The sequence below is a fragment of the Petaurus breviceps genome, unplaced genomic scaffold, assembly GCF_028583685.1.
Source record: "Petaurus breviceps papuanus isolate PSGF00001 unplaced genomic scaffold, PetGlider_PUasm1.0 172, whole genome shotgun sequence".
Taxonomy (NCBI): Eukaryota; Metazoa; Chordata; class Mammalia; order Diprotodontia; family Petauridae; genus Petaurus; species Petaurus breviceps.
In genome coordinates this window covers 6,224,335-6,250,800 of record NW_027185755.1, presented here as the reverse complement: position 1 = coordinate 6,250,800, position 26,466 = coordinate 6,224,335, and the positions used below count along the sequence as shown (strand labels likewise).

Below are 26,466 nucleotides of genomic sequence, written 5' to 3'. Positions count from 1 at the left end.
ACACCCTGTGCACCCACCTCATTTCAACCTTCTTTACCCATCTCCCATCCCCAATGCCATCCAAGGTCTAAGGGAAGTGCTGTTTTACGGGAGCAGTGGGAAGGGACAGGGGTGACATGGCATGGGGGTGGGTCTGATGAGGCACCTAATGGCACAGGGAGACACTGGGATGACCTTCCTTTGCTTGGTGTCTGCTTCGTGGGATGAAGGAGTTTAATGTAAAATCAGGTCAAGGAAAGTGTCTCAGCACGAGTGCCCATCAGTATATATTGTTGTGAGGAAAGTACTTTTAAAATTGTCAAATGCTATTTGTTCATGGGAGGTATGATTAGCACTTATTACTGAATAATAAATGCAATCACATAGCTAGCTTCACTCCTGGGGGACCACTCACCGTTGGACCATTGTCTTTGCCTTCAAACTTGGGGTGCAGAATGAAGGGAACCCCATCCATGGCTGAGAAGAAAGATTACCAATAAATGAAGGGTAATGGAATGAAAACCAGAGCTGCCCTCCCACTTCCCTGAAGAAACTAAGGGCTGGCCTGGGAACCAGAGGGTGCTAGAGCTGCAAAGGACCTGATATTCTCTAGTTTAAACCCCTTATTTTACAGAAGAAGAAACCGAGGCACCATGAAGGAGGGGAGGGTTACAAAGTGGGCAAACAGAAGAGCCAAGATCAGAACTCCAGCTTTTCCTTCTATACCTTGTCAGCTCTGCTGCTATCCAGACCCTTCTTGTCCCAATGCCACAATGTCCCTGTCTCCCCTCTGCCCCTTTAAAGTTGAGTAAGAATGCAGAGGTCAGTTTACCTGAGATGCCATATAGACTGGAAGCCTCATAGATGGAATCACTCCTCCTGATGGTCCCTTGTCTTGAGCTCAAGGTGGATAACTTCTCTGAGCTGCCACTGTGGGGGGCCACAATCAATGCCCATATAGATAGAGAATCCTAGTAAAAGGTTGCTTCTTGATCCCTCCTTCCCTCCCCTCCTGCCATTCTCACCTGGACTTATCCAGGGAGAGGCCACTCATCCCCAAGCTGATGTTCCGAGGCTTAGGAAGGGGCTTGGGCTTGGAGACTTTACCTTTCTTACACCAAACTGCAAAGCCACCTATTTCCCTAGAGGGTAAGACATGTTTTAGAAAGAAATCTGCCGTTTGTACCCAAGGAAGATCACTCCTTGGGGACGCTGGGGTGAAGGTTCACTGCCTCCTAGGACATGGGAATGAGGGGTGTATGCACACACATATGGAGATGGTTAAAGGATCAAGAATCCAGATGTGTGAGGAAGGCTAGTGGGTGGGGTGAGAGGACGGTGTCGGCCGGGGAGCTGGCGTGGACAGGGGCTTCAGGGGCAGCTCTCTACCCAACACGCAGGTGTCCTGGCACCACTTTGTTCTTGCCACTCAGCCGGACATCAAACACAGCCGTATCAGCCACTCCAAGGGGGACCAGCTTCATGCAGACCCGTTTCTTTTTTGATACTGAAGCCTCTGGGTAGGAGGGGAAGGAGAACAGAGGTCCATATCGCATTTGACTAGGTCAACTGAATCCCTGACTAGATGAGGGACCTACCCTCCCATCCATGTATGTGACTAGGACTCAGAATTCCCAATAAAGCTATCACTAAACGTGCTACAAATATCCATGTGCACATACACACACAATACCTAGTAAAGAGAATGACCTTACTGGTATCTAGGAATTCGCTGATATAGGTGAAGCCCATGGGAAGAGGTGTTTTCTCATTTAGGATCTGGATATCTGTAACCACATTTTCCTGGAGCATCTGTGAGGGAAGCAGAGAGGAAAGGAATAATGGTCATTGCAGCTCTGCAAGAAGAGCCAGGATCAGCCAGCACATGTAGGAGAGTACCCACCACTACTTTGTGGAGGGAACACCTCTGGTGGTGGCAGCAGAGTGCCCTGGAGAGCTATAATTCAGAATTACTGGCATTCAGGGAAAATTTAGGTGGAGAAAGGAGGGAGACCAAAGAGGCACAGGACAAAGGGCAGTGTGAACTCTAAAAGAAGGTCATCCCAGGAGAAGGGTGCTACAGCAATGGGAACCTGGCAACTTGGACCTACAAAAGACCATGCACAAGATGAGAGGAAGGGACAGAAACCACAGGGATGAGGAGGCACCTCCTTGTATCCCCCAGGCTAGTTACAGCCCTGAAGCTATGCCAAGGGTGCTGGCATAGGAGTTAGGACACCTAGACATGTGTGTTCAAAATCAAGCTCTGTTCAGTAACCTTAGTCCAGGGTGGGGAACCTGCGGCCTCAAGGCCACATGAGGCCCTCTAGGTCCTCAAGTTCAGCCCTTTGACTGAATCCAAACTTCACAGAACAAATCCCCTTAATAAAAGGATTTGTTCTGTAAAACTTGGACTAAATCAAAAGGCCACACCCAAAGACCTAGAGGGCCACACGTGGCCTTAAGGCCAAAGGTTCCCCACTCCTGCCTTAGACAAGTCACTTTAGCTCTCTAATTTCCCTATCTGTAAAATGAGGATAATAGCTACATTACCCTACGACTGCTGGGGGGAAAGCAAACTGTAAACTTCAAAGGGTGATGGGAACAGGAGCTCACAGTATTATTCCTTACCTCACTGCTGTCGACACTGCCAGGCCCAGTTTCCCCAGGACTGAGGCACAGGAAGTAGCCAGACTTTTGTGCAAATCCCTTTCCAAAGTTGGCAGGTGTCCCCTCTACCGTGCTTGTGATCTAGGGGTCAGAGAAAGCAGGTCACTGCCATGGAGCAGGGGGTGGAGGGGCACCAGTGGCTCAAGACCTGGCCCTAACCCTTCTCTTGGCTTCTCCTACTCTCCATATCCCCAGCCAAAGGAATCTTGCCTTCCAATGCCACAGGCCCCAGATACCACTGCTTCCCAACTTCTTGCCTTGAACAAGAATATTGAGACCTGGAGGCTTTGGAGTCAGACTTGGACAAGCCCAGGAGACCAGAGGGACAGGGCAAGGACAGTCACATTGGGGCCACAGGGGCTGGGTGAGATCAGGGACACTGCAACTGGAGGGGCCAGGGGTGGGAGATCAGTGATGGCAGGGGTGGAGTGCTGGGGGAGGATGGAACTCAAGAAGGCTTGGGAGAAGCCAGGCACAGGCCCTGAGGTTGGGGGAGGTGGGATGAGTGAGAACAGGGGCCTGAGGACACTGAGGGAGAGGTCCAGGCAAAGATGGGAATACTAGGAGGTGGGAGGAGGGAATGAATTCCAAGTGAGGACAAGTATGGGGGGAGGGAGGGGGGCAGCACCACCTGGAGAGATCTGGAGAAGAGGAGGGCAGGAGGGGATTGATTGGGAGAGAACTGGGGCAGAGGCATGAAGAGGATGAAGACCCAAGGCAGGTGTGTATATGGGGGGAGAGGACTTGGGTGTTGGGGCGGGGGGGTGCAGGAAAGGACAAGAATTCTGAGTCTGGAAAGGGATGGGAGGTCCCTGGAGGAGGCTCAGGGGCACAGATGGGGCAGGGAGAAGGGAAGGCAAAGAGAAACTAAAGCTGGAGAGGGGCAGGGTGTCCAGGGACAGGGACACTGAGGGGGGAAATGAGAAAGTACAGGAAAACTGAGGAGACCTGAGGAGGCATTGGGGGGAAAGGGGGAACCACGGGGGCACAGGAACACTGAGGGGAGCAGGGGAAGAGCAGGGACAAGTGGGGGGGGCGATCTGAAGGGACGAGTAGGGGGGGGGCAAGGCACAGGGATACGGGGATGGGGCCCACAGCGACGCTGGGGGGAGGCACAGGGAAACTGAAGCCGGCGGGATTGGGGGAAGGCCAGGCCAGGTCGGGCTCCACTCGCTCACTCACCGCGCTGTAGCCCCGGGGCGGGACGGCAGAAGCCAAAGCCCAGGCCAAGCCGGCTATCGGGGCCCCGTCAGGGGCGGGCCCGGGGTCCATCCTAGGAGCTGCGGATCGAGGCCAAAGAAGCGGAAGTAAGGGGTGTTAGGGCTGCCAAAGCGATGGGTTAGGGCCACCGAGGTGACCAAGTCTGGAATCCTGCCCACAGCTCGCCGGACTTCGGACCCGCTGGTGGCTGGCTACAGAAACTACAGGAACCAGAAGGCAATTCGGCGAACTAGGTGCGCCTGAGCAAACACTTCCCATAAGTCTTTGGTGCAAAGCCTGCGAGGTACCGCACATAATCCGAGCCAAACAGTTGACGTCACTCCTCGAAAGACTCGTTCAGAAAGCGTCCCGCGCATGGGAAAATTCCTGGGGAGCGTTGACGTGTTAATGACATTTACGGGAAGAACTACATTACCCAGAAATACTTGCATACAGAAAGCCTAGACCGGCTCTTTAACCACGGCTCCCTCAGCCACCGTTGGCATACGGGGCTCAGGACGGGCGGAGGATGTGGGAGGGAGAATTAAGTCAGAGCCAGTCAGAGCTGTTCTGGCACGAGGGATCCTAAGTTTCTTGGAATGGCAGGTCTTTGAGTCTGTTGCAGCTGGTTATCAGCCACTCATCACCTCTCGCTCACAGCACAGCTCCAGCAGCTTGCCAGTTGGTCTCTTCCTCCAGGCCCACTCTGATCCAGTCCCTCATCCCCTTACCAGTGGATTACTGCAATAGCCTGTTGGTAGGTCTGTCTGCCTACACTCTAACCCACTCACCATTCAGCCACCAAAGTGATTTTTCTAAAGTCCATCGTGTCACCCTTCCCTCAACCCACCAATAAACTCCAGTACCTCCTTATTGCCTCCAGAATCAAATACAAAATGGCCCTTTATAATCTTGCCCCTGCCTACTTTTCCAGTTCTTCAGCACCTTACTCTCCAACGTAGCCTCTTCAGTCCACTGACGCTGGCCTCCTGACTGTTCCACATAGGAACAAGACATTTCATCTCTCAGCCTGGAGCTCCTTGCCTTCCTTTAATGCCAACTACAATTCTACTTCTTACTGGAAGCCTTCCCCATCCCCTCTTAATTATGGTGCCTTTCCTCTGCTAATCATTTCCTATTTAGCTTGCTCTGTATATGTTTGTATGTTATCTCTCCATTGGGTTGTAAGCTCCTTGAGGGCAGGGACTGTCTTTTCCCTCTTTTTGTATCTCTGCTGTTAAGATGTAATGGAATAAACAGCTTTGCATCATACTTTCCATGTCCTGGGTGTTCTGTGGGGGTAAGTTCTTCTTGGAGACAAGAAGCTGGAGACGCCCGAAGACCGGGTATAAGGTAAGATAAGGCTGGAGTTGGGACCGGGACCCCAACAATCCTTGATCCTCCTGTTCTCTTCAGATTGTCCCTACCCCACCCCCACCCAATCTCTGGTTTCTTCCTATTCACTGGCTTCTTTCAAGGCATCTCAAACAATGTCTAACATTCTTTCTCCCCAAACTCTCCCTCCATCTGAATTTTCCTATTACTGTTCAGAGCACCACCATCCTCCTAGTCACCCAGGCTCAAAAAATCTAGGTGTCATCCTTGACGTTTTTTGCACACTCACTCTATATATCTAATCTGTTACCAAGTCATGCCATCTCTGTATTTGATGTACCTGATGTAGCTGCCACACTGGTAGTTTCATTGCCTCATATCTTAACCAGTGCAACAGCCTTGTGGTTGGTCTCCCTGCCTAGTCTTTCTCCACTCCAGTCCTTCTTCCACTCAGCTGTCAAAATGATGCTCTTAAAGTGTAGATCTGCTCACATCACACTCCCTACTCATAAAACTCCAATGGCTCCCTGTTACCTCCAAGATCAAATGTAAAATCCCCTGACTTCCCAAGCCCTTCACAACCCTGCCCCTTCCTATTTTTCCAGTTTTCTTATACTTTTCTTCCTTCCACAAATTCTGTTATTTAGGGACCCTAGGCTTTTCACTTCCTCAAAAACGACACTCCATTCTCCCAGCTCTGAGCTTTTTCACTGGTCGTCTTCCATACCTGGGGGGCTCTCCCTCCTTACCTCTGTCTATTGGCTTCCTTAAAGATGTGGCCTCTATAGGAGGCCATTCCCAGTCCTCCCCCCTGCTATTGCCTTCCCTTTGCAATTATCTCCCGTTTACACTTACCATATACATCTTGTATGTAGTTTTTATGTTGCTGCCCCCAGTAGAATGTGAGCTCCTTAAGAGCATGGACCATAATTTTGTCTTTGTATCCCTAGCACTTAACACTGTATGGAACACAATGAATGTTTAATAAATACCTGTTGACTGACTGAGGTGGAGATCATCAGACCTTATCATTTATCTCCTCCCACATGCTCTACATCTCTGGGTCATTTCACCCACCATGCAGCTGAACCCCCAAATACAGTATAAGTAAGTACACAGATTATAAATTCCTTGGGGGCTTGGATTGTTTCATTTTTGTCTTGGTATTTATATCACTTTCCACATTTTAATAAACGCTTGATTTGACTGAATAAATTAGTTTTTCTAGCCTTCTTCCTACAAATGCCTCCAGTCCCAAGTATAGGGGCAGAGGGCAGGGGAAAGGGCCAGCTCAAGGTTCCTAACCCTACTCCAATCAGTCATAAACTCACACTTGTCCTGGCAACTGTTCTGCATCTCTGCCCCTCTCCCATTCTGCTGTAAGCCTACACTACCTTGACTCAGGTTCAGAGCAATTCAGACAGGCACTGACATTCAAATTTGGCCACTGGTATTAACATACCAAAGAGCAACCAGCCTGCCCACTACTCTCCTTGCAAGAGAAGCCAGGGAATCTAGGCAAAGTGAGGTGGGGTCAGAGACACCCATTAATCTTAAGAAAAGAAAGCAGAATCAAAAGCCAAAAGGAAAAAGGCTTTGGAACTTTATTCTCTTTGATAAACTTTCAACTGAAAATGGTAGATTTTGTATCAATATTTCCAGAAATGCACAAACCTATTCACAGGGAAGTCTGAATTTACAAAGACATGAAATTAGAACTACACTAAATAATACAGGATGTAACTTTCTACTTAGAGTGAATCCCAATAAAAGTTTTGGTAAAGTTATGTTTGTTTCAGGTTAATTAGCTCAGAATTCAAAGAATGAATCTGAATTAACAGAAAAATTTATTTCCCTATACAAAATTACAATACACAGAACGTGTACAAGTACAATACAGGTTTAAATTGTTAGTAACTATCACCTAGAACAAAAATCTCATAGTAAAAAACGACATGGAAATTAAAATAAGTCAAAATTTTTAATTGAAAAATTTGTGACAAGTCCTAGAAGAGACACTTCAAATTCTTACCATAAAATTGCTATTTAAAAAATTAATTTGGTTAGGAAGAGGAAACAGGTTTTCAAATCATTTAAATCCCAATGGATCTAAATAAAAAGATAACTCCAATGTGTCAGGTTGAGAGGTAGAGAGGTATCACTGTAATCACAATCTTCTATTGGTTCCAGGTTTTCTGAGGTAATTAGCTGTGTGTCAAGTTGTAAAAATAAGAATATTGGCAAACATGACAAATTACACTAATGACCTCTTTCCTCTCATCAATAGGTCCCAAACTTAATTAGATGCATCTGAATTAACACTGCCTGGGTCCCCAGCAGGTGAAGTGATAGATGACGGGGTGGTAGCATCCTGCCAGCTGCCATTTGTCTGGAAATAAACAGAAGATTAATGAAGGAGAGAAAGCAGAAGAAGAGTCTTGCACAGCAGGCTGATCATGGGTCAGCAATGTAGAGCCTTCCTGCCTAGGGATCAGAGCTGGGATGGGGCAGGATCAGTTTTGTCAAAAGACTATTCTGCTATATGCTTGTTAACACTTTTTCTCCTTTCCCTTCAGATAAACACCTCCAGTATTGAGGTCCTCAGTCCTGTGATTGGACTGATGGTCTTGTGGCTAGTTATAAACTGTGAGGCTTAGAAAATGAGAAAGCTAAAATCACCTTTTTGTGATTCAATACCAACATAACACCAGAGAGGCTGGACTTTTCAGCCAGCTGCCTGTCTTGGCAATGCCAATAACCCTAATGTTAAGGCCTTCTATACACCTTCAGCTTTGACTTTTTAAACTGGGCACCCAGTAAAAAAGGTCACAAACTCCAATAACCAAAAAGAAGAGTAAAGGATCACATCTTCCCTAGAAAAATGAGAGTAAATGCTAAATAAAGAGGGAGAAAATTCCAATGGAAAGTAAAGTAAGAGTCTAGAGTTTTTGCTAGAGAAAGGGCACTATGCAAGGTATCAAGAGATGTTACAGAATTATTTGCAGGCCATTAAAAAACCAGGTACCTTATTTTGTAGGCTTCTGAACTTCCAATTTATATTTCTGGGTCTTCCCTATATGATTCATTCTGTCCGTACACCACTATACTTAAGCAGAAATGAGCCTTAGGAAACCTAAGTATATCATCCTTGCTTAATGACTAGCAGGGGAATAGGTTAGCAAGCAGAACCACATTCTGGAGGCACCTTAGGCTAGAGAAGACAATTCCCCAGCTAGATATGCCAATGGCTCTCATGAAGAAAGGAAGGCAGAGGGTTGTGTTTGAGAATGGGTACTTGGGAGCCAAAAAGGATTTTTGATCTGTACATACAGTCCCAGACAAGCATTGTACCAGAGGTGGTGCAATCCTTGTTTGTAAACTTTAATTAGTGATTCTTAAACTTTGGTGACTTACATCAATTCGCTGCGTTGTATACAAAGGATTTCCAACAAGGGAGTCGTATCTGCCCGTCTGGTGTATAACATGATGTAAAGAATCCATCTGCAACAACACTCAACATTACCACCCATCATTTCATATGTTCTGGCTAATTTCAAAGGGGAAAAACCCACAATAAAATGATATTTTTTCAATAATGTCTACAATCCAGGCACCACATTCTAATTACCTCTATATTTAGTCATAAAATGTTGACTGAGTGGAGTAAGGAGTAGCTGTGTAACAAGGAGAGTAACAGCTAGGTGGCGCAGTGGACAGAGTTTGGACTTGGGATCAGGAAAATGACTGAATACTACCAAGGGCATTTACTAAGCTATGTAACTATGGGTTAACCTTTCTTAGTCTGTTTCCTCATGTATAAAATGGGGATAATAACAGTAGTGAAGATGAGACAAAATCTATCACTTTAGGCATTAACATAATATAACATAACATAACATAACATGTCAACTATTATTCTCAAAACTGATAAGCCCCCAGGGCCCCACTAAAACCATAAGTTCTTAGGATCCTAGGCCTTGAAATGGGAGGGTCCTCAGAGGCCATGTAATCTTTGTAAAAAGGTATTCCTGTCCAGGTGAAGGCTGGATGGGCAATTCCAAGGCCCTGGGAATAGCTACAGCTTCCACACCCCACAGGGACCAAGACACAAGCAGAAGAAAGCTGCAGAGGACCTGGCTTTCTATGTCCACCTTTACTTTACTTCCCTCTATTTCCAAGGGAAAGGTACAAATATCTCCTTATTGATTTAAAGTAAGTAAATTGTTTTCTTTTGTGGCCCAAGGGAAGGGCAGGGTTCCATTAAGTGGTAGCAGAAAACAATTCAAGGTCTCTAGGAAAGATGAATGGAGTTGTATGGAGGATTCCAGTTAAGGTAGGTTGAACTAGGTGAAATGGGAGTTCCTTTTCAAGGACAAGATTCTGTGATTCTGAAACTGTACCTCAGTGTCTGTATTTAAATTAAATTAATGCTTCCCCAAAATTCAGGTCAAAACGTCAGAGTTGGAAGAGACCTCTGTGGTCATCTAGTTCAACCTAAGTTCTCCACAGCATACCTGATAAGTGGTCACCCAGCTTTGGAAGTCCTGTAACGAGGAGGAATCCACTCTCTCCAGAGACAGACTATTCTATTTGTGGACAGGTAGTTCAGGTTCTTATCAACTCTCACCTGGACTATTACAACAATCTCTTAATTCTTGTTCCAAGCTTAAGTCAAACTGGTGCCAATGATTATTCCTAAATACAGGTCTGGTCATATCATTCCTGTGGAAGCATATAGCACTAAGGCCTCAGCTATGTCATAAAATATTAAGAAATGCTAAGATGACAATGTCTTAATCTGAAGTCCTTGGTCTCACTTGAATCAAAGACCTAAATAATTTTCCTTGAACAGAATAGGGATAGGGCCTGGATCTAGGATTTCAAAGGTTTGGGGAATTCCTCTACCAATGCAGGTTTGTACCTTGCCTCAGTCACAGAGAGATTAAGTGAGTTGCCCAGTGTCACACAGCAGGTGTGTCAGAAGCTGGATTTTGAACACAGATCTCCCTGATTCCAAAAGCAGCTTTCTATCCATTATCCTAAGGCCATTTCACATTCCAATTTCCGGATCTTGATTCCTTGAAATTTAGAGAGTTAGTCTATAACCAAAGCCAGGTGATGGGAATGTCTTTTTGGTTTTGGTAATCCAACTAGGGATGGTAATGTCTTTTTGTTTAATTCAATGGAGGGGGTTTTCTTTGTTCACCTTTGACCAAATTGAAAGATTTTAGGTGGGTGTAATTGGTAATATTACTAAATCAAAAAACCTTAACTTTTGTTTTATACTGTAAGAATGAAAATAGAAATTTCTTGGGTCAGAAGGAACTGCAATTAGCAGAGGGAGCTCATTCTGTCTGGATCTCTTAGCCACTCAATAAGCACTTATTAAGTGCTTACTATGTGCTAAATACTGGAGTTACAAAAAAGGGCAAAAGACAATCCCTGTTCTCGAGGAGCATACAGTCCAGTAACAGGGGAAGCTCCATGCTAACAACTATGTACAAACAAGATATACAGAGGATAAATTTGAGAGAATCAATAGAGGAAAGGCACTAGTATTAAGGATGATCGGGAAAGGCTTTTTGGAGGAAGTAAGACTTTAGCTGAGACTTAAAGGAAGCCTAGAAGCAGAAATGAGAATATTCCAGATATGGGGAACTGATGGAATGCTTGGGATCTATGTTTGTAAACTCAATTTGTAACATTAGTAATGATGGGGTGCTTGGGATCTATATTTGTAACATCAATTTGTAATACCACTTTGTAACATCAATCTGTAAAACCAGTTTGTAAAATCACACTACACCCCCCCACTCCCAGCCTCAGAGCATTAACTCTGCCCCTTCTCCCCCTGCCCCTAGCTTCAGAGCAATAACTCTGCCCAGCAACAACTATCTCAGCTTGGAACAATAACAAGCTATTCTTATGAATCCTTCACTAAAGTATCTATAAACATTCCAGCTTAGGCAACTATTATCTCCCCCTTGTATAGTGTCCCCCGGCCCCCATGAATCCTTTGGTGCCCTATGTCTAGGCTGCCTCAATGAATCCTTCAGGACCCTATCTCTGGGTTAACTCCTTAGCCTATTATCCACTGAGTTAGCCTTGGTTCCCAGACATTAATACTGTCAAACAAGACACTGATGGGTGGCAGACTGGGCACTTCTCCATCAGCCCTTGACCACTAGCCGACTTAGTGACATTTCAAGCCTAAAACCACACCTCCAGGTAGTCCCACCTTGGGCTTTTTTCCAGTGAATCATGGGCAATACGCCTGGGCAGTTATGTTAAAGATGCATGTTCCTTTAAACACTGTCCCCACCTTAACTCCTCCCTAATCCCACCCTTAACCACCTAGTTAGCATTATTGGCACTGGTTCTACTATGGATGATTCTATATAAATCTTAATTCTACCCCTTTAAGGTTGCAGGTCCCCTAAGGATCCTTGCCCACTGAAAGGTGTATAACAAACTTTTACCACTCTGACTCCAAGTTAGCCTGAGCTGAATTCTTTCCAGACTGAATCGCAGGTTCTCTGGTCTTAAGATAAAATCAGAGTTCCTGCTGAACCTATTGGGAGCCATCCCTCATCAGAACCACTAATAAAAATGTCCAAAAACTAGAGGTTGAGTGTCTTGTGGGAGGAACAGCATGGAGGGCACTGCTATTTTTTTGGGGGGTGGGTGAAAGGTACAAGAAAACTGAAAAGGTAAGAGTGGGCCCGATTGTGAAGGGCTTGGATAACAAATAGGATTTTATATTTGATCCTTGAGGTAATAGACAGCCCCTCGAGTTTACTAAGGGCAGGGAGGAGATGATGACATGGTCAGATCTGTGTTTCAGGAAGATTAATTTGACAAGCGAATAGAGAATAGACTGGAGTGGGGGGAGACTTAAGACAAGACAACCATCAGGCATGAGGTGATAAGTGTTTGCAGGAGAAGAGAGAAGGGGCTTCTATGTTAACAAATAACATGGCCATTTCTGGAGACATAGGACTCCACTCACCATCCCTGTGATTTCTCAGTCTAACCTCTCTGCCCCCCACTCTAGTCAACATTGTCCTTTACGTGTTGTCTTTCCTTATTAGAATGTAAGCATCTTGGCAGCAGGGACTTTGTATCCCCAGTGCTTGGCTCAGTACCTGGTACAGAAAACTTAATAAATGCTTTTTTCATTTATTAATTCAAATTATTCCTGACAGACTTTGGCTTAAAATGCAAAGCAGAGAGGTTTTCTTTCATGTTCCTCTAATCAATAAACCTCTCTATCACCCCTAAGATCAAAATGGCTCCAACTGATCTTCCCACTATTATCCTACATTTCTATCTTACAAGCACTCTACAATCCAGTCAAAATGGTCTTTTTCCCTTTGCCCAGGCTCCACCCCAGGTCTGGGACGAATTTCCTTCTCACAGCTTAGATTTCTGATTTCCTTCAAAGATCAGCTCAAGCACCACCTTCATCAGACCTCTTCTCACCCCCTCTGGTCACTACAATCGCCTTCTCTCAAAAAATTCCCCTTTATTCATTTATTCAATTTTAGATATGCACATATTGTCTCTCGAAAGTAAGTAAGCCCCTTAAAGGGAAGAGACTGTCTCAGTTTTGTGAATGTATCTCCAATGCTCAGCCACAGATGTGCTATTGATCGATTACATAAAGCCTAAGTTTGTCTTTTTTGGAACTTCTACCCACAGTTCTTTGGAGACAAACAGAACAGATCCAATCCTTCTTCTAAGTGATAGTCCTTCAAATACCTGATTTCTTCAAATTCCTGTTTTTATAGGTCAAACACTCAAAAGTCTGTTTCACTTCTCTATCTCTCCTCCCTTTACTGCCAAACCCCTAGAAAAAACTGTCTATCCTCATTTCCTCTACTTTCTCATACCTCACTCATTCTCAGCCTTTTATAATCTAACTTCCAACCACCCACCCAAAGGAAACTGCTCTCCAAGATTACTAAGGATCTATTAACTGCTAAAACCAATGCCTTTTTCTCAATCCTCATTCTTACTGACCTTTCTTTCAGTAGTGCATGACCCTGCTAATCACTATCACCTTCTGAATATTCGCTCCTCCCTGGTTTTCCATAATATAGAGATACCCACCTAACCATTCTTCCTCAGTGTCCTTTTACTGGATCCTCTCCTTTGCACTGGTATTGTCCTGGTTCTTTTCCTGAGCCTTCTTCCTTCACACTTCTTCACTGACCTCATCTACCTCCACAAACACATTCATAACCCTTCTCTACTCACCCTGCTCCATTCACGCTGCCATCACACTAATTTAGACCATCATTACTTCTTACCTAGACTACTTTGACAGCTTCCTGACTGACCTCACACAGCTACCAAAGGATCATTTCTACAGGGCTCTGACCATGTCAAATTTCTCCCCCCAAATCCAGAAGCTGCTGTCAATTGTCTCTAGGACAAAATATACACTCCTTTGTATGGCATTTAAGCTCTTCATAATCTTCATAATCTGGCTCAAAAATCTCTTTTTTTTTTTTCAGGCAAACTGGCCTACCTGCTATTCATCCTCCATAGCTTCCATGCCTGGCCTATGAGCCTATGCCCAAGGAAGTTCTTCCTTCACTTCTGCCTCTTAAACTCCCCAGTTCCACTCTGTGTTTAGTTCAAGTGCTAGTTGTTGGTACTCTCCCCCAGGCCCCAGAAATTACTTTGCTTTGGTCTGCACATTTTGTATTAAATTTTGTATTTAATTATCTACACACAAGGAGATGTAAGCCCTCTGAAAATAAGAACAGTTTCATTTTTTTAACTTTTATTTTCCCTGTGCTTGACATGAGTTGATTGCCTTGAACTACATCACACTCTCAATTTTCTGGCATGAACTTCTGCTATCTTTCCTCCTTCTAAATATTTATATTTAACATTTATTTTCCTTCTTTACTTTTGAGAGGAAAGAGGTCTCTCTTCCTCCCCACTCCCTCCAATCATAGAGTCTCCTGGGGCTGTGATCCATCAGTCACCCCCACTCTACAGAACACTGCTCCAATGTATGTTGAGGCATATGCAGCCCATCTACCTCTAAATTCTGAGCTCCTCTCCTTGTTCTACTGCACTATGTAGTTAATCAGATAACTGTTGTCCATTACCATTGTCTTTAAAGCCATCCCTTCCTTTTCATTTCCACTGATACTCCCCTTTTCACCCCACCACCCCTAACTCCCAGCTTAGACCATGCTTAGACTCTCTAGTATTTGTCTGGTCAGTCCATCTCTAGACCTATCCCATTTCTCCTGGATATTCTTGCTACAATGATGTTCTAGTCATAATGTTTTCATTCCACAAAATAATAAGAAATTAAGTGTTTCTATGTGCCAGGTCCTGTGCTTTGCACTGGGGATAGCAAAACAAAAATCAAACAGTCCCTGGCCTTGAGGAGTTGACATTCTCCTGGGGAAGACATCATGCATAAATAGCTAAATAAATATATGAGGAGGAGGACAGAGAGAGCACTGATGAGCTGAGCCTTGAGGAAGGCAGAAGGGAAGAATGGCAGATGGCCTGTTCAAAGCAAGAGGTTTTATAGTTTCAGGTTTGGGGACAGGTAAGCAGTGCAGTTTGGCTGGGGTAAGTGCAGAAATACTGTAAGTGCTGGGCAAGGAGTGTGTAGTTTTTTGTGGAGGGCCATTAAAGATTTATGAGCAAGAAGTGATGTGGAGATACCTAGAATTAAAAAATATCTGGCCCTACTCAGCAGCCTCCACCACCTTCCTATTGCCTTTGTAAATTCTTCGATGGGCCCCAATTTCCCTAGTCTTTTCACTCAGTCCATCTTCAAGAACCCTTGTTTTGCTCACACCAAACTTGTCTACTTACTTTTACCTATACCTTGAATTTTGCCACCCCAAACATTCTCACCCTGACCCCAAACAGAATTCTACACATCTTCAAAGGCTACCTCCTCTATGAAGCTTTCTCCGATTTCCCTAGCTGAAGAAAGACATTCCTCCTCTGAATTCAGAGGGTGGACACATCTGACTTTTTGCTTACTGCTTTGTATCATCAGTATCACCTTTCTAGATATGTCATTTTCTCAAACAAGTCTTGAGTTATTTGAGAAGAAAAGCCATGTTCTATGTCCTGTTTATTCTTATGGTTCAAAATGCTGAAAACAATGACTTGAAAATAATTAATACTCAATCAACCCATCAATTGACAAGCATTTATTAAGTATTTATGTTAGGCACCATGCTAAGTCTGGGGATAAAATGACAAAAGCAAAATCATCCTTGCCCTCAAGGAGCTTGTATTCTATCAAGATAGATGAAATGTACCAATATGAGCATACACAAAATATTTTTTAAAAATAGTCAATTCTGTTATAAGAACTTGTTTTGAAAACACAAATTTGTTCTAATGTGTCTGATAAAAGCAGAATGTGAATTTTGTGCTTACTTATGCACGATTTCAACTAAAAGAAACAGTGAGAAGGCAGAAAACTGTACCACTTTACAATAACTCACAAGCTGCAACCTTTCTGATGTCCACTTCTATGAGCAAACTTCTGGTCTTTTTCAAGGTAAAGATCCATATTTACTGTCTATCTTCTACACGAGGAGGACTGGTTTGTACCATCCCCTCACCCCCACTTTCCAACATGGTCTCCATTGGAAGTTTCAGATTGTCCAAATTGTTTGAGACTTTGTCAGTGTGGGCACCTTGGGAACAGCGGTGTAAGTGCAGCAGCAGTGGTGGGCCACAGACATCACCACTATTTAATGTGGTATTTATATATTTTATAAACATCTGATACACATAAAACTGTGCTACCATTTTGATTAGGTTTCTTTTTCTTTATGTGTCACTGACAAAGTTTCTGCTCCTCATCCCATTGTTCGATTTTGCACAGCCTGGTGTTGTTTAGGAATGTGGCATTTTAGCAGAACCAGCTGTACAAGGTAATTTTTTGCAGGGAAGGAACTCACAGTTATGGGGATGAGGAAGGCTTCATGCAGAAAATGACAGGTATTTTGAAGGAGATGAGGGATTCTAAGAGGTGGAGGTGAAGAGAACATTGGTTGATTGATCTAAACCCCTAGACCATAAGGACATAATCCCAATGTTGCTTCCTACCTTGAGGTAACTTACCCAAAATGCAGGCATATTAACGTAGGAAGAAATAACCAGTTTCTAGAAGATGAGCTTTGTAAACATAAATCCATGGAGTGGCAAATGTCATGGAACTAAGAAAGCTATGATTTCTAGCTGTCAGAAAAATGTCTGAAATAAATCAAAAGCTTAGAAATCTAGGACTTTCCCCACAATTCCATGTCCCAAAGGTGAAACAGCAAGGAGTCTTAAATCTCTAGAGAAAAGTTCTTCCTGAGGTCATTATGACAAGTGCAGATGACTGTAGTCTCCAGACTCACCTGTGACTGTACACTGGCTCCCACTGGGGAGCTCTGGTAGGTCAGCGACTGTAGGTTAATAAAAGAGTCCCCAGAATTTGTCATCTTGAAAGAGCCAGAGGAGCCTGAAAAAGGCAGAAAGAGTCAAGACAGACACAATAAATCTGCCTAGTTGTTCAGTGTAGTTTGGCAGGAAGTTAGCAGGCATTTCTGGGCTAAAATCCAGCCTTCACTTCTGTTTAGAGCTGTTAGTTTAAATGTGCCTGCTCTAAATGGGCAGGTCAGGTGGAAGAGCTGGACACAAGTTAATCAAGTGTTTTATTTTTACCACAAAATCACAGCAGAAACCTCACAGCTCAGATAAAGGCTTCCAAATAAGGAGCATGTCAACAGTCACTGAAAGACCCATGTGGATAAGAGGTGCTCGGGGTCTCTTTACAAGGAGCATCTCAATTCTTTCACTGACTTGTTCTAAGAGAGGGAGCAGTATCATTCCCACACAGACCAGAGCTTTGGTGTTTACACTGTTACATCACTTGTCTTTATACAAATAAGCATCTCTCATTCCAGGTCAAACTGAATGACCAGAACCCAAAATGTGCTATCTTACAGTACCCGAGCATGCTTGCAGGCACCTGCTAGCCAAGCCAGGTCAGGTCTGGTGGGATGGCCCTTACTTACCAGAGGAAGGTGTGGATGGGGAATTTGCCTGGTTTCCTTGGGCCACCACAGTAGTTGCATCCACTGCTGTCTTTGCTGCATAAATATTAGCTTCTTCCTGAAATTTCCCCATGTTCTTTTTGTACCGGATTCTCTTGTTGCCAAACCAGTTAGACACCTGTGGACAGACAGAGGGTTATTAAAGGCTATCGCCAGGATTTCTGTCCCACTTATATCCAGAAAATGTGTGCTTTGCAAATTTAACTTAAGGGCAAGGCTTCCTTTGAGCATTTATGTGAGACATGTGGTGTCCAGGTCAGCTGCTTCTCCTGCCCTGGACAATATCACATGCCATTTACCTATTTCCCTATACATAAGGATCATTTGTTACATGTCAAAAGGGAAAAAGAACATGTGGCATGAACTGACAGAGTGACTAAGGTGCTTGACTTGAAGTTAGGAAGGCCTGGGTTTCAATCACCTCTGACACTCAATAGGGTGTGTGACTGTGGGCAAGTCATATGATGTCTCAGCTTTAGTTTCTGGAAATTGGGAACAAAAATATCCACAATATCTACCTTATAGAGACTAGAGATGTTGTAATGATCTGATGTACATAATAATAATGATAGCCAGCATTTATGTAACACTTTTAAGAGTTGTGAAACATTTTACAGGTTATTTCACATATCTCAAAATTTAAGGTTAAATGTCAGTTATGATTATCATCATCATCCATATCACCTACATGGCTATAATGATTATTCTATTATAAATTTGTAAAAAGAAAAAAATATCACTTCATGAAACACTGAACATTTCTGGATGTTTCTTCAACAAATGTAAAAATGATTGGATTAGCTGACCTCTGAGGTCTCTTCCAGTTCTTGAATTCTCTTATATTCTAAAAGCTTCCCATGTGCTTGACAATGTCTTTGAGCAGACTTGACAAGTTAGTGGTGAAATGGCCACAGCTGGGCCTCCTGTCTGTCTCCTCCTGTTTCCCACCCATCAAAGCCCTTGGAAGGCCAGTCACCTGGGAGACTGTGATGCCGCCTTTCTTGGCTAACTCTTCTTTGGCTTCTTCACTGGGGTACGGGTTGCTCAGGTGGGAATAAAAATACTCATTCAGGACTTCTGTTGCCTGCTTGCTGAAATTACGCCGCTTTCGCCTAGAAAGACAGATTGATCAAACAGATTCCCTGGGTTCACATTAATAATACTTTGCCTACCCATCAGTGCGTTATAGCCACAATTTCCAAAAGGGATGTACACGGGAGTGAATAATTCTGAGTCTCTCCCATATGTTCAACAGTGTTCTGAAGTGAAAAGGGATGTGTTCTACATGTATCAAATACAATGTAGTAGAAAGAACACTGAACTTGAGATGTAGAAGACCTGGGTTCCAGTCTCAGGTTGGCTACTTATCAAGAATCTAATCTTAAGCAAGTTACACAATGGGGAGACTATTTGCTCACCTGTGTTAATGACACTTTTATTCTAGCCTTCACATGATTGTTATGGAAGGAAAAGGCTCTTAAAATATAAGGTACTATATACATTTGAGTTATTACTGAGTTTAGGGAATAGAACTGCAATTTCATTAACATAGTGAGCTTCCAGAAGAGGAAAATCAGTCTACCAACGCAGCCTGGTACCTTCTTTGTCTGAGGCAAGGAGAGGTTAAGTGACTTGTCCAGGCTCAATAGACCAGTATTTGTCTGAGTTATTACTAACTATTGTTATTAAAACTTGAGACCCTTAAAAAATCCTTATTTTATATCAATTAAGTTGATTTTCCTAAGAGATCTTATATTTCATTCAGCACTTAGTACAATACCTGGCACACAGTAGGTGCTGAATATGTTTACTGCCTGCCTGGGTAGTCAGTCTAGAAAGTGTCTTGAAGTCTGATGGGGGCTTAGTACCGAACATGTCACCTTCTCTAAGTTCTCGTAGCCAATAACACATGAGACATTCAGAGAAGAGCCTATATGTGTGACTGGGAGAGAATAGGGTAGAAATGGGGCCAAGGGCCTGCTCTGGTCCTCTCCTCCATACCGGGCATCCAGAAACCGGGAGCGCAGGATCATCACCGCCTCACAAGTGCTTTGCTTCAGCTGCATCTGGATGGTACTGAATTTTCCATGGATGATGCTGACCATGCGTTCAATTTCTTTGGGTGAAATTGGTCTTGTTCTGCTCTGCTCCCTAAGAAGGTTCATGACATGAGTAGTAAACTCACTGCAGGCCTGGAGGAAACACACAAACAAATAACAATATAATTCCCAGAGATTAACAGCTCACAGCTAAAGCTAATCTCAACACATGGGAATGACTCCACAACACTAGACATGCCCCCAGGTCTCAGCTTCCTCTTCTACCATATAGAAACGACCAGACCCATAATGTTTTCAAACACTGGCCTGCTGAATGTAACCAGTGTCAAGTGCTTTTTATCTTAGCTATATTCGGAGCAGCAGATGAAAGTGTTTTCAATCAAATTTGGCATCTCTGTAAAGTTGTACCAATTAAGTGTATTCCCTATTCTGTGCCACAAAAGAAACAAGGTTATCTGGTTTTGGTTTTGGTTTTTACAAATGCGCATTCACATGATAAAAACTCTTCCATGCAGAAAGATCACCTGTTCATATTTCTCTAGCTCAGAGTGGTATATCTGTCGGATCTGTGACAGCTTGGCCCTGTAGTCAGAGTGTTCAATGCTATTGTCATTTGGACAGCCACCTGATGTTGCTGCTACAGCCGACGGTCCTCCTCTTCCTCTTTTCTCAGGCCCGGAGACACCCTCTGCCAGCAACATGTTATCTAGTCTCATTAGCTGAGCATCTGGGGGGTCCTCTTCCTGAATACCACGAATACTTAACACTAGATGAACAGAAAGGTGAAGCAAATTATTATCCATTTTCTGAAGGGAAAACAAAATTGATATCAGGGAAGTTCTCTATTTTTTTCACTGAGTCATTTAGAGGAAAAATTATTTTATTTAATCATCAAATTTCATTCTCTCACTAAAGCTCTCTGTAAACCCTTAACATAAATTCCAGAGACCTGAAGTGGGCTTAGTATTGTTCTGCAGAAGAAAGCCAAGTTTTCAGGAAGCAAAGGTAAAAGGTACTTACTTGGTGGAGAAGTGAGAAAACAGGCACAAGATTGTCCAAAGACTGATTTAAATGCCAAAAAAAAAAAAAGTTTAAACACTTTTGAAAACACAAAGTAATTAATTAATCAATATCTTCTCCTTGCTTCCTTATAAATCAATCTTCTCTTAGAACTGAGAGGTTTCAGATTTCCAACCAGAAACATTATGAAAGGAACATTCCTTAGTGTGTTGTGTAATGCAACATTTTTATTCAATTTTGTCACATTTTTTGTTAGTTTTTTATTTGATACCTTTTATAACCACCCTGAATTTTAGTGATACCATTTTGTGTGGGAATGGGCTAAGAAATTAAGATTAACCCAAAAATCCTCCTTGAGTTAATTTACCACATAATCTAAATATGCAACAAGTTTTCTGACCCAGTAGTTTGACTTGATGAAAACTAAATACTTCTAGGCCTGATCAAAAACCTGATACCATGAAACAGAAGATCATAGTATACGGAAGACTAATCTAGTGAATTAAGCATAACTTCAGGGAAAACTATAAACCTTCTAATATTTTTGTGCATTTAAAAAGTTTGAAAAAACTAAAAATAAATATTATGAGACTTCAGAAACATTCAATATACTTTCTGAGGTAATTTCAAAGCTGGATCTTCAAATACCACTCAGTTTTTGTCTTAGTTCTTCTGTCAGCTTCTCTGTCCTATGTAAATGTATTCACTCTAAGTGAGTATGTGAAAAGGCCTTAGCCTAAAAGGGCCAGGGTCTCCCATTGCATCCTGAGTCATCTCGAGTCATCCTGATGAATATATAGTCACTAGATCCAGAGGCTCTGGAGGAGAAAGTGAGGCTGGTGACCTTGCACAATCCTCCCTCACTCAAATCAAAGTCATCTGCAAGTCATGTCATCATTTCCCTGATGCCATGGTCCTCTGAAAATGAAGGACAAACACAACAACCTATGTAAATGTAAATGCTCAACCAATCCTGGAATGAGGGTAAGTCTAACTAGCATGTATCTTTTTCCTACATTACACAGTACTTTTTAATTTTAATTTGCTAATTATTAGATAAGTTTGCAAGCTTGGTTCTTTTTCGGACCTGAACAAAACTTCTTCCTAAATTTAGAGCACTCATCCTCATTTGTTGCAAGTCAGGCTATATGACCTCTGTAGCATTTTTCCAATGGCACAGGGGCAATAAAAATTGCTTACACTTTTGTTTGGTGCATATAGAATGAAAGTCTTATAAATACTGTAGAAAATGGGAGATCCCCTTCTTGAAGAACTCAAAATTAGCTTGTATCCATTTTGGAAGCTTCACTTTTAATCTGGATGAACCTCAATTAAACTTAAGAACTCTAGGTCTTGACCAATCGCAAATTTTTAAAATTCCTGTTACTATGTATCTTCATCAATTTGTTTGAAGAACTATGAATTACCACATAAAGCACTCTCATATTCAATTATAAAAACTTCCAAAGTTCTAGAAATTCATTTTGAACTATCATTTGTTTTAGACTATTCACAAAATGGTATGACTATTTCAACATGTATAAAACTACATTAAATCCTACCCAGCCAAAGCAGCACCTTTTCCTGGGGCTGTGATCTTTCTCCTGGGTAATGCACTTAGAAATTTTTAGACATTAATTAAATTTTAATTAAAGGATCTAACCCTTTTTCTCATCTACAATATTCTAATCAAGGGAGTGACATGATACACAAAAAAGGTAATTCTTTAGGAATACTGGCATTTTTTAAGAATACCATTTAATAATGGTATGCAGGACAGAGTAAAAGGGGAAGAGATGGGAGGAGGTTCCTATAATACATTAGGTATGAGGTAATAAGGACCTGAACCAGGGTGACTATGGGAAAGGGAACATTTGAAAAACTTCATTCTCAAATTCCCTAAACTCCACCTCTGTCCACTCGTTCCACTTAAAGCAAGATGACAGCCTCCTAGTTCACTCAATCAGTAAATGGGTCAGTCAACAAGCATTTATTAAGCTTTCCCTGCCTTCAAGGAACTTCTGAGACAACATGTAAAAACAGAATATAAACTCAGGGGGAAAGACTCTAGCAGGTGGGGGAAACTGCGAAAGACCTCCTACAGAAGGTGGAATTTGAGCCACATCTGGAAGAAGTCTTGATGAGACTGAGATTGAGAGAAATTGCTACAACTCTCTTCCTCTATTTCTTCTTTTTTAAAAATTTCTTTATTATGAACTTTAAAAACATTAAGGATATTTCTTATAGAAAGAAAAAAAAAAGATTTGCACACAATATCATGTCCTATTCTGAACTTCCTTCTGCTCTCTTCTGTATATTTAAAATTTATTTAATTAGCTTATATTTGTGTAGTTTCCTATGGTTTTTACATTACTTCTCCCTCTCTATCCCTTAAAACTGTACTTGATCCCAAATAAAAGCCCTCCCTTGTAAAACATATAAACTGACAAAATAAATCTGCCCATTGGTTTTCTGAGAATTTATGTTTCTACCTCTACCAAATGGTGGGAAGTACAATTCATTATTAGCCTTCTGGAGTCATGATTGATCAGAGTTCTTAAGAATTTCCCAGTAATATTCTTTTACAATGCTGTAGCCACTGTATAAACTCTTCTGGTTCTGCTCACTTCATTCTGTATTAGTTCACAAAGTCCCTGTTTTTTTCTGAATCCATCCCTTACATTTCTTAAAATGTAGTACTATTCCATTACATTTTCATACCCTAACTTGCTTAACTATTTCTTGCACTCATGTAATTTTTAAGTTGGAAGGGATCTCAGCAGCCACCTAGCCTAAACCCTACCAGAAAGGCCTACCCAGTACAGCATATCTGACAAGTGGGCATACCATCTCTACTCGAAAACCTCCAAGGGGGATCCACCACTTGCTTCTCTCCTGAGCCTATCCCACTCTGGAGCAATTCTAATTGTTAAGTTTTTTTCTTTGACATCAAGCCTAGAGCCTCTCTAAAAATTTCGACTCACACAATAATCCCTCCTCCACATGGCAAACCTTCAAATAGCTAAACACAGCTTTCATGGACTCCCTGGGATCTTCTCTTCTTTGTCCAAACATGCCCACCAAGATCCTTTAATTACTCTTCATATATGGACCCAATGCCTTTCCCTATCCTAGCAGCTCTCCTCTGGACAACCTGCAGATTCTCTTCTTAAAGAGCAGTACTCAGAACTGAACACAACACCCCAGATGGGTCTAATGAGGGCAGAGTAAAATGGGACTCTCACCTTTCTATTCCTAGAAGTTCCGCTCATTGCAGTGGCATTTTGCACCATTATATTGTTGATTCATATGGACCTTGCATTCCACTAAAACCCTCAGATCATTTTCAGAACAGTCCCCTAAGCATGCACTCACTTTGTTTCCAGTATTTTTTTGCTGCAACATAAAGTGTTTGCTACTATAACTATTTATATGTATATGGGCCCTTTCTCTCCTTATTAAGTTCTTCAGGTATAGATCTTACTATTTTGAGCTCAGTTCAGGATTACTTTCCAGAATATTTTGGATCAATTCACAGCTCCACCAGCATTACATTATTGTGCCTGTCCTCCAACAGTTGTCATGTTCCATTTGTCATCTTTTTATTTTTTAATCTAAGAGGTATGAGGTAGAACTCTATTGTTTTAGATTGTATTTCCTTGTTTGGAGTGATTTGCAGTCTTCTTTTTTCTTACAGTTACTGCTTTCATATGGCAGTTTACCTTGCTCCTTTTGAGAATTACCTATTTATATGTCCTGATCTACTGGAGAAATATTCTTGTTCTTATATATTTGAATCAATTTTATATATAGCTTAGATATCAGACCTTTATTAGTGATATCTGATGAGAAGATTTCTACTATCCCAACCTGCCCCAGCTAACACCCTTCTGTCTTTGTGTAAGTATGTTGTAGAAATGGATAGAGTTTTGGACTTGGTTGTAGGAAAACCTGAGTTTGAATCCTGCCTCAGATACTTATTAACTGTGTGACCTGGCTAAGTTACTTAACCTTTCTCAGCCTTGGCTTGCTCATCTGCAAACTGGGGATAATAATGAAGGGTGGAATAGCAATTACTTTATGGGGTTATTGTGTGAATTAAATGAAATATATATGTAAAGCATGAAGTAACCTTAAAGTACTATATAAAAGATATTTTTGTCATTATCATGTAAAACTTTTTCAGTTTTATATAAGCAAAACTGTCCATTTTATCTCCAGTGAACTTGTCTCTTGTTTGGTGAAGAACTCTTTTCTTTCCATAGTTGTGAAAGGTATCTTCTTCCCTACTGCTCTAGTTCACTTATAACATAGGGCTTATTGTGGTATATGGTGTAGAGTACAGGTCAAAACCTAATCTCTGTCACATTGTTTTCCAGTTTTCCCAATTTTTTTTTTAACTAAATAATGAATTCTTATTCTAGCAGCTGGGAGGCTTTGGCTTTATTAAATACTATGCTACTATGTTCAATTGCTTTTGCTATTGTGTACCAAATCTGTTCCAGTGATCAGTTTTCTGTTTTAAATAAAAAATCAGGTAGTTTTGATGCCTGATTATTATGTTGATGTTTTGTACTATAATCTGGGATCTAGTTCTGCTAATTCCCCTTCTATCTTCCCTTCCCCTATTTCAGTATATCCCTTAGTTTATTTCATTTTATGATGAATTTTATTATTTTTTTTCTAGCTCTATAACATAACCCTTTGGAAGTTTGATTGGTATGGCATTGAATCTTTAAACTCACTTACGTAGTATTATCTTCCTGGTGGGTTTAGTGGATATACGGAAAGGCCAATCCTCTTTGTGGATTTATTTTATATCCTGCTATTTTGCTGAATTTATTATTTCAAGTAATCTTTAGGTGGGTCTTTAAGGTTTTCATCATATCATATATAGAGTAAACAAACCACCATATGATTTGAAAACTTGATGATTTCCCCCCCACCCTGTCTTTGTTTAGTCCCTCATTTTTTTTGTCTTATTGTTATTTATTTCTAAAAGCACAGCAAATGGCAGTGATGACAATGGAAAACCTGACTCCCCAAGACCTTATTGCAATGGTCTCTAGTGTTTTTCCATGATAGATAATAATAGCTCTTGTTTTAGACAGATAATATTTAACATATTAAGTAACTGCCCATTTATGTCTCCTTTCCTAGGCCAACCATACTACTTGTATCCTTGATTCTATCTCCTCCCAGAGACAGTCCCTATAATCACCACCTTTCTCATTAATCTTCAATCCCTCCCACCACAACGAATTGTCCAAGTCTTCCCCATAGTTAAAAACCCCCAAACCTTAATTGACCACATCATTTGCTCAAGCACCCATTTCATGGGCAAAGTCTTAGAAAAAGCTGTGCCCTCTTATTGCTTTTGCCTCCATTTCTTCTCCTCTCATTCATTTCTCAATCTGGCTTTGGACCTCATCTCCCAACTGAAAATGTTCTCTAAAGTTACAGAATTTTTAATCTCCAAATCGGTAAGCCTTTACTCAGTCTTCATCTTTCTTAACTTCTCTGTAGCGTTTCACACTGTTGACCACCTTCTCCTCCTGGATACTTACTCTTTTCTGACTTTTTGTTGACACTGTTCTCTTTTCGTTCTTTTCTTGTCTGTTTGATGACTCCTCTATCTCCCAACCCTTAACTATGAGTTTATAGCTTTGTCCTGGACCCTCACCTTTCTCAGTGATCTGATCAGTTCCACGGATCTAATAAATATTTCTATTAAGATGTCTCCCCAACATCTCTCATATCAGTTCTCTTCATTCATGGGGCCATGACTGTATTAGTACAGATCCTCAACTCTTTTATATCAAGAACTTCTACCGTATGGGTCAGTGTTTTTATTGGTGAGTGCCTCTCATGGCCCACTCTTTTTTTTTTTTTGGAGGGGGGAAGGCAGGGCTATTGGAATTAAGTGACTTGCCCAAGATCACACAAGCTAGTTAAGTGTTAAGTGTCTGAGGTTGGATTTGAACTCAGGTCTTCCTGACTTCAGCACTGGTGCTCTATTCACTGCCCTGCCTAGCTGTTCCAATATATTGAAAATACCTTTTTTTTTTTAATTAAATTTTATTTTCAGATCCATATTC

General features: G+C 42.0%; 3 protein-coding genes and 1 long non-coding RNA gene across 4 annotated transcripts in view; 2 read left to right on the top strand and 2 right to left on the bottom strand.

The window, feature by feature from the left end:
- NXNL1 (nucleoredoxin like 1) overlaps nucleotides 1-843 on the top strand; it is a 15,361-nt gene extending 14,518 nt beyond the window's left edge. Inside the window, exon 3 of the mRNA XM_069083151.1 lies at nucleotides 747-843. Within this exon, the coding sequence (XP_068939252.1) occupies nucleotides 747-843 (97 nt within the window). The remainder of the gene's footprint in view (nucleotides 1-746) is intronic.
- The window catches only part of MVB12A (multivesicular body subunit 12A), a 5,045-nt gene extending 946 nt beyond the window's left edge, over nucleotides 1-4,099 (bottom strand). The window contains exons 1-7 of the mRNA XM_069083149.1: nucleotides 3,832-4,099; nucleotides 2,611-2,730; nucleotides 1,695-1,791; nucleotides 1,369-1,495; nucleotides 1,005-1,121; nucleotides 812-909; nucleotides 395-456 (exon numbers count right to left, since the gene is read on the bottom strand). Of these exons, the coding sequence (XP_068939250.1) occupies nucleotides 395-456; nucleotides 812-909; nucleotides 1,005-1,121; nucleotides 1,369-1,495; nucleotides 1,695-1,791; nucleotides 2,611-2,730; nucleotides 3,832-3,921 (711 nt within the window). The 5' untranslated portion in view covers nucleotides 3,922-4,099. The remainder of the gene's footprint in view (nucleotides 1-394; nucleotides 457-811; nucleotides 910-1,004; nucleotides 1,122-1,368; nucleotides 1,496-1,694; nucleotides 1,792-2,610; nucleotides 2,731-3,831) is intronic.
- A 317-nt stretch (nucleotides 4,100-4,416) lies between these two features.
- Nucleotides 4,417-5,121, top strand: LOC138157520 (uncharacterized). Its single transcript, XR_011167406.1, has 2 exons — nucleotides 4,417-4,606; nucleotides 4,784-5,121. It is a non-coding gene; the product is annotated as an uncharacterized lncRNA (long non-coding RNA).
- A 1,645-nt stretch (nucleotides 5,122-6,766) lies between these two features.
- The window catches only part of PBX4 (PBX homeobox 4), a 60,716-nt gene continuing 41,016 nt past the window's right edge, over nucleotides 6,767-26,466 (bottom strand). The window contains exons 3-9 of the mRNA XM_069083144.1: nucleotides 19,873-20,114; nucleotides 19,290-19,480; nucleotides 18,265-18,400; nucleotides 17,250-17,406; nucleotides 16,590-16,693; nucleotides 8,599-8,685; nucleotides 6,767-7,573 (exon numbers count right to left, since the gene is read on the bottom strand). Coding sequence (XP_068939245.1) covers nucleotides 7,481-7,573; nucleotides 8,599-8,685; nucleotides 16,590-16,693; nucleotides 17,250-17,406; nucleotides 18,265-18,400; nucleotides 19,290-19,480; nucleotides 19,873-20,114 — 1,010 coding nt within the window. The 3' untranslated portion in view covers nucleotides 6,767-7,480. The remainder of the gene's footprint in view (nucleotides 7,574-8,598; nucleotides 8,686-16,589; nucleotides 16,694-17,249; nucleotides 17,407-18,264; nucleotides 18,401-19,289; nucleotides 19,481-19,872; nucleotides 20,115-26,466) is intronic.